The sequence below is a fragment of the Triturus cristatus genome, chromosome 6 (assembly GCF_964204655.1).
Source record: "Triturus cristatus chromosome 6, aTriCri1.1, whole genome shotgun sequence".
NCBI lineage: Eukaryota > Metazoa > Chordata > Amphibia > Caudata > Salamandridae > Triturus > Triturus cristatus.
Genome location: NC_140589.1, coordinates 158,386,291 through 158,401,052, shown reverse-complemented (window position 1 = coordinate 158,401,052; position 14,762 = coordinate 158,386,291). Strand labels below are relative to the sequence as shown.

The 14,762-nt window shown below is 42.7% G+C and overlaps 1 protein-coding gene across 1 annotated transcript in view; it reads right to left on the bottom strand.

Annotated features, from left to right (window-relative positions):
- C6H8orf74 (chromosome 6 C8orf74 homolog) overlaps positions 1 to 14,762 on the bottom strand; it is a 758,068-nt gene that overhangs the window by 654,722 nt on the left and 88,584 nt on the right. The window contains exon 2 of the mRNA XM_085609527.1: positions 8,995 to 9,187. Coding sequence (XP_085465653.1) covers positions 8,995 to 9,187 — 193 coding nt within the window. The remainder of the gene's footprint in view (positions 1 to 8,994; positions 9,188 to 14,762) is intronic.

Sequence of the window (14,762 nt, the reverse complement as noted above, 5' to 3'; positions counted from 1 at the left end):
AAGTTGCGCCAATACGATGTTAAGACGTCATGTGGGCAGAGGACGCCGAATGGGTGGAAACATCCGGAACAATCCTTTAAAGAATTGCTGAATCACTCTAGATGAGTAGAGGGAGGAAGAGCCGTCCTGACGAAAACGAGAAATTGCTTCCAAAAAGACTTTTAGAGTGGAATGAGAAAGTCCTGACTGGGCTAACTGCAATAAGAAAGGCAGAATCTGTGCCGGAGAGGCGTGCACTGGGTGAATGTTGACAGACGAACACCAATGACAGAAGCGCTTCCACTTTAGTTTGTAGGTCTTCACCGTGGAAGGCGCCCGTGCCCTGGCAAGAACCTCCCTGCAGGCAGGTGAAATATTCAAGTGAGCAAATTCAAGGTGCTCAGGTTCCAGGCGGACAATTTGAGCGAACTGGGATTCGGATGGCAGATCCGACCGCTGTTCATTGTTAGAAGGTCCGGCCGGGGGCGAAGAAGGATGGGCTCGCAATGAGAGAGGAGCAGTAACTCCGAGAACCATGCCTGTCGAGGCCACCGGGGAGCAATCAGGAGAATGTGGCATGGTTGTCTCCGCATTTTCCACAGCACCCAAGGTATCAGTGGGATTGGCGGAAAAGCGTAGGCAAATATCTTGCACCAGTCCATCGAAAGGGCATTCCCGCACGACCCTCTGTGGGGAAGCCAACTTGCGTATGACTGGCATTTGCTGTTCCGTGGAGTTGCAAAGAGATCCAGGCTCGGGTGACCCCAAAGGCTGAAGACAAAGTCTAGAGTCGGCTGATTCAACTCCCACTCGTGGGTCGATGACGCTGACCGACTGAGAGAATCTGCCAGAATGTTGGAAATGCCTGGAAGGTGGACTGCTGTGAGCGTGATCTGATGGAGTATGGCCCAATCCCAGATCTTCTGAGCCAGCTGGGAAAGCAGTGGAGATTTGGGACCACCCTGCTTGTTTGATCTGATGTGAGCTGCGAGCTGTAGGATCCGTTTCTGCCGGTCGCCGGAAACAAAAGCCATGGCCATGGAGGTACTGAGAATAGCGCCTAGGAACGTTCTGTGAAGAGCTGGCGTGAACTGAGATTTTTCTATGTTGACTGACAGTCCTAGAGAATTGAACAGAGTCCGACAAAACTGGGTATCTAAGGATGCTTGGTGGTAGGACTGGGACTTGATGAGACAATCGTCCAAATATGGGAACATTTGAATGCCTCGCAACCGTAAATAGGCCACCACCGGGGCAAGGACCTTTGTGAAGTCCCTCTGGCCTATACGGAAGCGGCGTAGATATTTCCTGTGGCGTGGTAGAATCGGCACATGGAAATAGACATCCTGAAGATCGATTGTCGACATGAAGTCGTCTCGAGAAAGGAACTGGAGAATGTCCCTCAGTTTGAGCATGCGGAATGACTGGTCTTTTAGAAACTTGTTGAGAGACCTCAGGTCCAGGATAGGGCGCCACTCCCCAGACTTCTTTAATACGAGGAAAAAACGGGAATAGAAGCCCAGCCCCGTCTGAGATTTTGGAACCACTTCGATGGCCCCTTTCTTGAGCATAATTTTGACCTGATGGAAAAGCTCTTTGAGATGAGCAGGAGGAGGACCGGTTGGGGGGGTGTTCCGAGGGAATTTGACGAATTCTAGAGCATGGCCTTTGGACACAATGTCCAACACCCAACGGTCTGAAGTTATCAATGACCAATTTGAAAAGAATTTTGAGATTCCTCCTCCAACTCGGAAAGGGGGGACCTTGAGTGGAGGGGGGTGTAAACAAATAGAGTCATTGTTTTTTGGAAGAGTTCCCCCTATAGTTGGACTTTCCTCTGTAGGATTTGCTAGTCGGTTGTCTGTAATACTGTGGGTTCTGGGAGGAAAAACGTTGATGTCCTTGGCTGTATGAGCGGTATTGTGTTGATCCGCCACAAAAGGAAGAGGTGTTGCTGCGTCCGCGAGCACCCCAAAAAGGCTGTCTCTTAAACTGCAGCGTGCCAAGGGAACGAGCTGTCTCTGTGTCCTTCTTTATTGTTTGAAGCGCTTCATCCACGTGCTGTCCAAACAACGACTCACCATCAAAGGGCATATCAAGGATCTTCGCCTGGACTTCCTGACGAAAAGAAGTAGAACGAAGCCAGCCTTGCCTCCTCAAAACAGCTGCCCCAGCTAGCTGGCGAAAACCAGTTGAGGCGATATCTACAGAGCAAGCAATAATCTCTGAAGATGCTCTTTCTCCCTCCTGTAGAATTTTGAGAGCGTCCACTCTAGAGGATTCTGGGATGAGGTTAATGAAAGCCGCCATGTCCGACCACATTTGGCGATCGTAACGGCCCAAGATGGCCAGAGAATTCGCTGCCCTGACCGTTGTGGAGGCCATGGTCGAAAATTTCTTCCCAATGGCATCCAGGCGACGCCCATCACGGTCAGGTGGAGAGGAAAGTGGAGACGAGGGATTCTTCGAGCGACGCTGTGCCGCCTGGGTGATGACGGAATCCGGCTTAGGCTGGGATACCAGGCAAGCAGGAGAAGAGTCCGGAGCTTTATACTTTTTCTTCAACCGCGGGAGAACCGCCGGGATTGAATTTGGTGTTTTCATCAGTTTAATACCCTCATTCCAAATGAAGTCAATTATGGGCACAGCCCGAATCTGTTTCTGTGGCTGCGATTTAAAATCATATAGGAAACAATCCTCCTCTCTCACGACCATGGGGAGATGAAATCGCTGTGCCGCCCTCTCCATCAACTGATGGAAACCTGTAATGTCAACAGGTGGAGAGTTTACTGGCGACCTCGGAGGCGAAAAAGGCGAATTAATCTGATAATCGTCCCAGTCGGCCACAGTGTCATCGTCATCACCCTGGAGTTCTCCGTCTTCAGTATCTGGAAGAACTTCAGCGTCACCCTCTGCAGGGGGTACTAGTAAAGGGGCGGAGGGCGTTGGCTCCGCCGGCGCTTGAGAAGGAATTGGAATGTTCGGTGGTGCGTTACGCGGAGAGCCGTGAGAGGAAGGTGGAAAACGGCGATTGTAATCCTCTAGCATAAATTGGAGATTAGAGATGAGGGATAAAGGCAGCTGTGCCATTGGAATCTGCGCAGGAGGGTCCTGCTCTTCCTCCTGATAAAAATGATCCTCCTGGTCCTCATCATCGAAATCTTGACATTTTTTGAGAAGTTCTGATGGACTGCGGGCAGCCCGGAATGTAGAATGAAAGTCATCATCAGAAGCAGAGTCATCCTCATTGCCAGAGGGAAACAGTTGTTGCGGTGGTTGAATGGCCGGTGGCATTGCAATGGATTCCAAAACAGCGTGACGACACTGAAGTAGGGAATCGTCGACAGGAGCAGACGTTGGCGTAGAAATCGGCACCAGTGGAAGATATGCAAAATTTGTTGAGGATGAAAGACTTGCCATCACCGTCGACGAAGCCACCGTCGACGAGGCCGCCCTCGACGAAGCCGCCCTCGACGAAGCCGCCGTCGACGAAGCCACCGTCGACGAAGCCACCGTCGACGAAGCCACCGTCGACTAAGCTTTAGTCATCGACGACGAGGATTTCTTTTTCTTGATCGTCGATGAAGATTTGGACGTCGACGGGATAGCCAGCTTCTTTGTCGTCGACGAGGAGGATATTGGAATCGTCGACGAGACAGCTTTTACGGAGACACAAACCACTGTCGACGGAGAGAACATCGACGAAGCCGTCGTCGACGACATAGGGAACCTGCTGGAAACCGTCGTCGACGAGGTTGTAGAAGCAGCAGATTTCGTCGACGGAGTGACCGTCGACGAGCCCGTCGTTGGTCTGAAACGTTTTTGAGTGGAAACATGTGCTGAAAGAGTCAGACGCCTGAGAGTGAGATCTCAGGGGCGTTGGCGTAGTAGCAGAGTGTACTGGCACCTTAGAAACTCCCAAAAGGTGAAGCTTGCTCTTTTTAAGAGAGGGAGAGGGCAAATCCTGTACACTACTACGCTTGGAAGAGGCTCCAGTGCGAGCAGAAGCCACACTTTCGACGTCAGAGAGAGGATTATCGGCGTCCTTCAACTTCTGGAGCCACAGGAGTAGTCGACCCTCTCTATCCTTTAGAGTCTTCTGTGAAAAAGTCCTGCAGATTTTACAGTTACCCACCTTATGGTCAGGGTAAAGGCAATATATACATTTTTCGTGAGGGTCCTCAGAAAAAAGTCTCAACTTCCCACAAGAAGCACAAGGATGGAAAAGAGACTTCTTACTGGAAGACATGAGGAAAAGTTGAAGCAATCCAAACCAGAGAAGAACTGAGCAGAGCTCAGGGAGACTCCCTTCACACGACGTGCGGTAGAAAATCTGAGGGCCTGAGCCTCTGAGGAGAAGGTTCTAGAGGGTGCTTGCGCCTGATTGGCTGGAGTTTGGACTATAAAAACGACATGGATATGTCAGTAAAGTGATTCCTTTTTTTCAATGCCTTCCTATGTGTCAATGTTATCCTATGGTACTTTTGACTTGGTATGTTATTTTAAACTATATGATGTTTATTTATATATGTATTTTATTCCTATATATTTATGTATGTATCTATAGACATGAGGCTTATTGCTTTTTATGTACCGATGTACCAGAAAAAGCATTCTACCGCATTGAATAGAAATATCTTTTTGCATCTAATAAACGTTTTGGCCTAGGTGACCAATTTATCTCTAAAGTTCGTTTCTTATCTGATAGTCCGACAGCCCAAGTCAATTGTGGTGTTTTTTTTATCTGATCCCTTTCCAATTAAGGGAGGTACCCGACAAGTTTGCCCTCTTTCCCCTCTTTTATTCTTACTAGCAATTGAGCCTCTTGCTTCACTCATTCGGCATTCACCTAATATACAAGGTATACATATAGCAGGAGGCACTTCTAAATTATACTTGTATGCTGATGATATCCTTCGAACATTAAAAGACCTCCCTCATTTTTTACCTGCTTTACTTAAGATCATTGATGGTTTTGCGACTCATTCCGGTTACAAAGTGAACTGGGATAAAAGTGAGGCTCTGCGATTTCTTCTGGTACCACTAAAGCATCAATCGACGGATTTCCCTTTTGTTGGAAATCATCCCAATTAAAATATTTGGAAGTCTTGGTCAATAAAGGCTTATCAAATATGATCACAGACAATATCATATCCCTTATAACACAAATGGAAACTGACTTTGTAAAATGGTCTCTCGATGTTTGGGGATCTACAAAGCCCATTCTAGCTGCTTCTAAATTATTGGCTCGTCGCTCTTGCGGTGGTTTGGGATAACAATCCATAAAACATTACTCTTTAGCTTTGCATCTTTCACAGATAGTTTACTTACTTCCGGGTACAACAGATCCTCCACAGTGGGTCACAATGGACCACTCCATTCTTAGTCGAAGTGATGGTCTAGATTTCCTATATGGACCCAGTCTCCCACTTTCTTCTCCCCCGCATCCAATAATACAAGCGTGGCAACGTGCGCATCGCATCCTTCGAGTTGCCCATCGATTACACTATAAAGCTCCACTCTTGGGTAATGAAAGTATTCGTATAAATGGTTGTGCACTTCAAGGGTCTAGTTGGAAATCAAGAGGAATACACACGATTGATCAACTTATTCTAAATGGAGAACTAAAATCCTTTGATTCACTTAGCGAAGACTTTGGTCTCCAGCCGCATCAGCTCACACGTTATTTGCATCTGCAGTGCTGTCTCAAACGAAGTCTTCGTTCTCCTCCCTGGTCTCTGAATTCTCCGCCCATTTTAGACTTAGGGTCGGTTTAAAGGGGCATTATCAGGCCTGTATGGTGTCTTGATTCATCAACTATATTCACAACCACTTCTTAAAATTCTTCAAGAGAATTGGCAAGACCGTCTCCACATTAATATTGAAGAGTGGGACTGGTCGGATATGCTAGAAGCCTTAGACAAGGGTACCCGAGAGGCTCGTTTAAAGTTCTGCCTTTTGAAGACCCTGCACGATTGGTACTGGACACCTCTAAAATTACAAAGAGCAAGACTCTTCTCACACTCTAAATGCTGGAGATGTTCTGGTGTTAACTGTGATCTTCCTCACATACTTTGTGATTGCTCTTCCATGCAGAATTTTTGGTCTTATTAGGGAATACTCTGAAGGATTTGATCCCTTCTCTCCACACTCCTCTTACCCCTTCTATTATTTTACTACATGATTTTAGAAGTCTTGCTGCTATTACACACCTACAACACCGTCTTTTACATACTGCACTCTCCACACCTAAAAACGGTATCCTACCACAATGGAAATTATCTAGTCCTCCTACGCAGGAAGAATGGATGGTAGCAATGATTAAAACTGCTTCTCATGAACGTATTATTTATAGATTGCAAGATCAAGAGGACATTTTCCAGCAAGTTTGGGCTCCCTTTCTTCACAATTCTTGAATTCTTTTCCTAGCACTCTTATCATATGATATAACCCCACATTTTGATCTCTCTTTAATTTATGTATATTTTCTTATATATATTTATACTTTACTATTTTATCTAATTCTTGTTTATTCATTTAGGTTCTATCCATTATTTTTATTTTCCTTTTTCTGTCCTTTTCCTTCCTTGCTCTATAATATTGTATAACTTATGTATCACCTATTATTTATTGTTATATATGAATTATTGTTACTTTGTATGAGCACAAGTTATTTTATATTACTGCATATATATATCCTTGTTTCTATGTATTGCTAATTTCTTTTTCTCAATAAATAAATATGAAACAAAAAAGAAAATACATTAGCAAAGTTTGCTGGACCTAGAGTTTCTAGCTTTTCCTCCGGCTTGTGTAACATATAACTGCGGTTCTTGTTTTTATTAATGCGATTGCGATTTGTGCGCAAATAAAAAGTAAATGCCCCTAAAAAAGAACGAATCCTAGGCATAACCTGTTTTATGGTCAAAATGGTATACTACAATGTTACTCACTGGAGTAATTGAACTGACGTGTTCTTGCAGCCTCTAACTATATAGAAAGTGGCTCCTATCACTATATCCAAGTACGCCCCATCTGGTTCACTCTTTTTCTTCAATGTGCCGTTATTTACATTGTCTGTTGTTATTTCCTTCTTATTCCCTGATACGTTCCATAAAGATGTAAAATAGCATTACCTTAAACTTTCTCACTTATGGTTAAAGATGTATTTTACCTCGAGACTCAAGGTAACCTTTGACAGGTACATCGCCGGTTCAAGGGTCGTGCCTACTTTGAGAAATATGTGGTGGTTTATACATAGTAACTGTTGATACAATGTTCTCCTAGTCACAAACTATTCCTTTTTTCTGCTAAGTAGCCCATTGGGGCTAAACTGTCCATGTAATAAATTGTTAATTTATTTCCAGCCCATGTTAAACTACAGGATAATTGACGTTTATTTCCTGTAACAGTTTTTTTAATGAAATCCGTGATCCACTATTAACTGTTTTGTAGCTCTCTAACAAAAAAAATCTACTTATTTAACTTATCATTTTCATTGAAATTGTATGGATAAAATGTAGCCAATGAATCGTTCATGTTCAGGATGCATTTGCAACCATATTAGTTACTTATGGCTTGCGACTAAATACACTACATCAGTAATTCGATGAGGTTCCCTAAATGCAAATTTCCATAAAAGATCATTTTGTACATGATATTTATTTTCAGGTTTCTGTTTTGATGTAGGTTTGGCCAACATGTATATTGTATTGTAATATGTATATTATACTATTTAGAGTTTAAGCATCTTAATTCTCTAGCAACTCCCCATCTCTTTGCACTTGTGTTCGCCAGATCAAGAAAGGTGTCTTTTCTCAACTATTTTGTGCTTTCTTTCTGTTCCATGCCCTCCAGATGCCTATTTGCCTTTTTCCGCACCTTTCTTCAATTTCTCTTACAGCTACAAAAATCTATTATTATATCAAAAAAAAGAAAAAAAGAAACGGAATATAAATCTTCATATCTATTAAGACAGGAGTTGCAGTTCGTTAAAATGCTCGGTGAGGATTATCCCGCCCATTTATATTTTAAAAATAAATTGTTGTAAAACATTTATGCCATCCCATTGTGTTGGCTTTGTGTATGTGTGTGGTGATGCTATTGATTTCACCTTAGTTGATAATCTTATATTTAACATGATATGTCATTGTTCCGGACAGGTGTCAAGCAGAAGCAAAACTTGTGGGGAATGGCACAGAATTTTGTGGTTAAAACAGAAGCTACATTTGCTATCAAAAAGAAAAGGTGGCTTCTTTATTGTTGTTTGGATCAGCACAGAGCCTATACTCGATTGGAGCTTTAGATCACATGGTATTTGGTAGTATTTTCTGTTGATGTTTCTGATTACTGAAGTTCTCAGACTTGTGTTTGTTGATGCTAACCAAGAACATTAAATGTAATCCTTGCCTCCATGTCCTTAATAGGATCATAACTTTAAATTGCAATAGCTAGGAAGATTTACATTGTTATGCCATATATTTATAAAGTGATGGCCTTAGAGAGTGGTTTCTGTGAACCTGTTTGTTCAGCCTGAATTGAACTGACATAGTTTGACTAATTTAATATTGTTCGATGACTCCTGATAGGAACAGTTTCTGGTCAATATGAAACAGGTACGGTGATCTAGAGTTAAATAATGTTATTACATCAAAGGTAGAAATTATAGGAGGCTGGGGCAGTAAAGAAAATCTGTTAATTACACCCAAGATTAAAAAAAGAAGACTAAGCATTCTCTCCAGCAGGATACAGTGAAAGCATGCTACCATATAAATAGTCTGTAGTCCTATTTGTTCAACAAAAAAGGACTTAAGGTGCAGGATGACTACAAAGGCACTTGTGCATGCACAACAACAGTGGATCACTTAAAACACAATCGTTTTGCATTTTCTTCAGTGTAGTAAATCTCATTTCCTATTTTAGAGTCTAGATTTTCCAATTAGTTGAAAATCTGAAAAAACAATATGGTTGTCAACAGTAAAATATAATGGCTGTGTAATTTAAATATTAAACTACCTTTAACTTCATGACACAATTTTTGGGATAGCCTCCCAGCCACTGCCACTGCAGCCCATGGAAGTCCTTTCTTTGCTGCAAAGGCGATACTTTCATAAATAACATCGAGGAGAATGCTCTGCCTTAAATCTCTAGATTCATCAAAGTTTTTCCATTTTAGCAACTTTTTTAGATGCTGCCGACCTTCAACCATCTGCGAAAATAAGCATGAAACAATGTACTTAAAGGAAATACGTTATTTGTATTCATCCAATGCTCTTGCCCACACATACACTTATGTATTCATAAATTAAAACCTATTCAGGTTTCACATGTAATGAAAGTCTTACAAAGAAAAAGATCACTAGGTTAATGTGGATCTAAAAGTTCTGAGCATTCATAGTTTTATTCAAGACAAAGGGGTTTACAGTATCCAGTGAACACAGTGCAAGAGGGATTGTATATATTTTTTATCACAAATGAGCATCCAATGTATTACCAAACTGTGTAAATGATGGGAGGCTGTATTGCAAATTTCAAGTACTTTGAGACTAGGACATTTATGATGAGACTGGCACTGAGCAACATTACAAATTTGGTACACCTTCAAGAAGTCTCTCTAGCTAAGGGGCAGTTCTGTGTGTGTGCTAACTGCTTCTGACTAGATGGTCCCATAGTGTGCTTAAGCAAAGACAAGAGTTAGGATGGTAGCTCGCCTATATGACCCAGACCCACAAGTAGATGAGTGAATGGAAAACGACAGACATATACCTGCACTTTTTCAGACTCTGACCACCATTTCAAGCTCTGTGGCAAGACTTCTTGAATGGATACAATTTTGGCCAGGGCTGACAATGTGTCAGTGACATTACCATTGGTTTTATCATCTTGTGGTGAAGATAGTCTATCCTGAATATCATTCTATGGTTCAGCAGATCCAGTTAGGGTATAAGAAGGATGGGAATTAGCCTGCCAAGTTCGAGCTACATCCCTTTCCATAATCTCGGGTCATTTTAATTTCCAGTGAAGCAGAGCCACCAGGAAATCTTTATGCTAAAAGTCCCACGTGAGGGATGTGAGCCTGCCTACCGGTGTTGCTCTGGGTGGCTCTGACTTTTTCCCCATGCACCTGGGACTCAGCTGTGGTGAAATGGTAGGAGTACGGACTTGAGTCCTAACACTGCCCAGTGATCCTTAACACACTTGTGGAAACCACTCAATTGCTGACTTGTGCATGCCTTGGTAACGGAAGGGTAGAAGGGAATTGCTTTTCTTAGGTAGATGGGAACTGTTTTGCAAAGTAAGGTGTGAAATTGCATTTGACTTAATAGTTATATGTCAAATAACTGAAAATCTTTTTGGAGAAATTCCTCGTAGGAATATGACAGCTGTTAATGGAAGTAACTAGAACGTTACTGTTATAAAATTCATACACAGTTTACCTTCTTTAATCTTCGGTGAGTCAATTAAAATCTTGTAGCCCAGATAAAGATAAACCTTCTGATATATTTCGGGGGTAGGACCATGGCCAACAAGATGGCTGCCAGGTTGTAATTTGCAGTCTCCCCTCGGGCACTGAGCATCCGCCTATCCTGCTGCAATGGAGCCATCTGTCCATCTACCACAGTTTATGCATTTTTAAGCGGGTGGCGACATTCTATGACATTTTTCTGATGTGTCTCACCGTCTAGGGAAGGAGAATCCTTTGCAGGAAAGGTGAACCTCTCCACCACCACAAATGACCAGCGTTGATGGAGTTAAGCTGCACAAGACTAGAGATAATTTAAAACTGGAGGTGAGGCCGTCAGCTGAAGCAGCAGCTCATAGCTGATGTAGCACAATGCTGCTGCCCTGAAATGTGAGAGGGTGCCATGGAAAAACACCCTGCAACAAAAGACCCCTGGCCTCTTACATGCGCACTGCCCACTATGTCGCTGTTACCTGAGTGGGCCTCCACAGCTGTGCTGAAGACAACAGGGGCCATATTACAGCAGTGCCCCTGGTCTGCAATGGGGTTTGAACCAGCATTGTGTGTACTTGGAGTACTCTAGTATTACAGAAGGGTTGCAAATGCTTGTGTGGGCCCTTCTGTAATACAGATAGTGCTGTTGCACATGTAGCGCCAGAACCATCATTAGAGGGCATTCCCTAATTTGCATAGGGACATGGCCCCATGCAAATGAGGGAATCTCTGTGCCTCTGCGCCCACGCTGTATTACCAACGTGGGCGCAGAGGCACACATCTTTAAGAGGCACACTGAAAGTGTGCCACAAAAAGGCGGCGCACTTTCAGTGCACCTCCTAAAGGCAGCCCTCTGGAGGGATGAAAGGGGTACCAATAGACCCCCTCAACATCCCCCTGCAGGCGGGTGCAATCACCCACTGCACCCACCTGCAAGGGGATCTCTAACCCCTCTTAAAACTGCAGGTGCATTGCCACCTGCACAGAGAAACAGTTGAACAGCTGCTCTGTATTTCTTTTGAATGCGTTGCCTTGGGGGCAGTGAGAGTTTGCTTCTGCATTGAGGGCAGCGCATTCAACATAATAGCGTGCATTTTCCATATTTGCACCCAGCGAACACCTGCTTAAAGGTCTGCTGCGGTGCAAACAGGAAAAGTGCGCCCTATCTGTAATAGGGCTCAAGGAGGCAGGACCGTTGCAAAGGTGAGAGCGCAGAGCAGGAGAGGCACTGCCCCTAGATGTTGCGGAGAGATGATAATCAGCTTGAACCGGCAATGTGCCTGTCACATACAGCAGGCGTTTGGAGCATGGTGGAAGGGGTCCTTTCTATGGAACTTATACAAAGATACTGAACCTGTCATTGCGACAAGAGATACTGAAGTAAAGTAAGAACCACATAGAGCCAGATGTAGCTCACTGGATCGAAAAGGGTTTATTACTGCCCCATCCACTGCTTCAGATGAACGCTTCACTCCCACCCAAATCACCTGTAGTACACAGAACTTACAACGCTCCTAGCTAAACAGTGGGTTCAGATCTTGAGCCAATACTACACATCTTCCTTTTTACAATGAAGAACACAAATGTATAGATATAAATTACTCCTTGATGCAATAACTTTTATATGCAAGGACTAACCTATGAATACATTACCCTAAAGAGAGAGTACAGCAATAACATTTTACAACAATAAGGGGCACATGCATCAAGCTATTTTGCGATCGCAAACAGTACGATTTGCAAAAATCAGCTGTTTGCGATTGCAAAAATTGCCTTTTCTAATGAATGAAAGGTTTTTTGATTTGCAATTTAGGTAATCATATTTTTTTGCGATTCCCTAAATTGCGAATGCAAATAGAGAATAGCAATTTGCGATTACCTAATGCACATGCAAGAACCCTTTCCTAAATGCAAACTGTGCATTTAGGAAACACTAATTAGCATCAACTTCAATTTGATGTTAACCATGTGCATACTTTGAAAAATGCACAAAACTGCATTTTTCAAAGTGCCATGTGTGCCTTACATTTGCACCTTTTTTTGTTAGGGGCGCCTCAGGAGGGCCTTAGGCTCCCAGGCACCCTTGCCTTTGCATTACCTAATTTGCGATTACCAATTAGGTAATAGCAATTTAGGTAATGCAAGACCATTCTCACCTATGGGCCTTGAGGCCCATAGGAACGAATGGAGTCACAATTATAAATAGCGAATCCCTAATTGTGTTTGCAATTCTTAAGAAATCGCAATTAGAGAATCGCTATTTCCTGTCTGTTTTGTTGCAGTGCATTTTGCGATTACCAAATAGAGATTTCTAAAGAATCTCTAACTAGTAATCGCAAAATGATACTTTCATGCCTGTGGCCCTTAATGCTATACCTTATACCAACAAACCCTTCAGGTTAGACAAGAACTTCAGGTTCTTACTATAGCCTTATAGCCCGCCGTAGCGGGCTATACCGGCTATTAAAGGCCTGCTGCAGCGTTAAAGGCCCGAGCCGAAGGCGAGGGACTTTAACAAAGCAGCGGGACTTTAATAGCGGTATAGCCCTGCTAAGAAGGGCTATAAGGCTATTAGAACATTCTGCCACTAGAGGGCAGAATGTTCTTTTTTTTTTTTTTATTATCTTTATTCAAAATTTCCAACAGTTATCACCCCGCCCTCCCACCCTCCGGAGTCAGACAGATATACAGGCAAATTCCTTATGTTTGTAAAGACACAAATACATAGATAGAAAGGAATCGGCAACACATTCTTATTTATCATACAGTTAAGGAGAAAAAAAAAAAAAGAGCAAAAGAGCAAAGGAAAAAAAGTAACAGAATTTTTCGCGGTTAATCGTGAGCTAAGCTCCATTACAAAAGTGGAGTCCAAATACTCAAACCCCGCTTGCGCCATAGCTTGCCCTTACGCTTATATATGGCAACCTCCAAATTAGACATAGCTAGAAGCCTGGCTAACCACTGTTGGAAAGACGGTGCTATAGGGTCCAGCCAAGCGGAGGCTATGCACAGTCTTAAAACCGCCATTGCGATAAAAATAAGCTCATTGCCGGGCCCAAGGTTATCAGGGTCATTGGCCCCTAATAGCATTATTGCACTAGTTAGTGTTATCTCTCTATGTAATATAATAGTCAAAAATTTCTCTATGTCTTGTTTTAGTGTTGTTAATCCAATGCAAGTAGCAAAAATATGAATAGAATCAGCGTTGGACATAATACATCTGGGGCAGCAGGTTCCCTTGCCGCTCCCCCATTTAGCTATTTTATCTGGGGTATAGTATAGAAAAAAGCAGGTTTTGTAAAACTGAGCCTGAAGTTTGGTTGAAATGAGTATAGTATGCGAGAGGAGATAGGCATGGTTAAAACCATCGGCAGATATTTCTAGCTTATCCTGCCACTTCTGTGAGATTTTCTCCAAATCATCCGAAAACATGGTAATAAGAGAAGAGTAAACATCTCCTATAGTATGATTCCTATTATGTATAGCTATTTCCACTACAGATATTTCTTGACCTAAAGGCTTCCCCCTTAATTTGTGTGTAAGAAAATCCCTGATTTGTAGAAATTTAAAAAAATCACGCCAATCCAAATGATATTCATTCTTCAGGGTTTCGAAAGATTTAATCCCAGATGGGCAGAAAGGACATCCTAATTGTACAATTCCTGCTTTGTTCCATCTATCTATACAAATATCTCTAAAAATAGCCCCCGGAAGAGTTGGATTATCCAGCAGGGGTGTATAGTATGACACTTGCCCTAGGCCTAGCATTTTCCTCACCGCCTTCCAAGCCTTAAACCCACTGTAGAGGGTTTTAAATTTGACCTTTTTATGATAATTATCATGTAGATATCTCCATAGATACCCTCTACTTTTATTACCAAGAATTAATTGGAAGATAGACGGTGTACTATCTTTATACATTGCTTCAACCCCCGTATTTTGTAATAGCTCACTACTATAGAGTAGAACTGATGCCCAATAATAGGCTTTTAAGTTAGGGAGAGCTAGACCTCCTCTGTCTTTGGGGAGAGTAAGAAAGCTGTAAGCACGTCGAGCTTGAGAATATGCCCAGATAAAATTAGAGAACATACGTTCCATAGATTTAAACCAGTAACTATTGAATTCAAGGCAGATTGCTCTGAACAAATACAATATTTTCGGGAAGTACACCATCTTCACTGCATTCACTCTTCCAATTATAGACAGGTGTAAATTATCTAATCGACGTAAATCTTTTTGCATTAAGCCCATAATTGGTTTTAGGTTTATATCAACCATATCATCAAGATTAGAGGAGATGGTGATTCCCAGGTATGTAGCTTTTTCC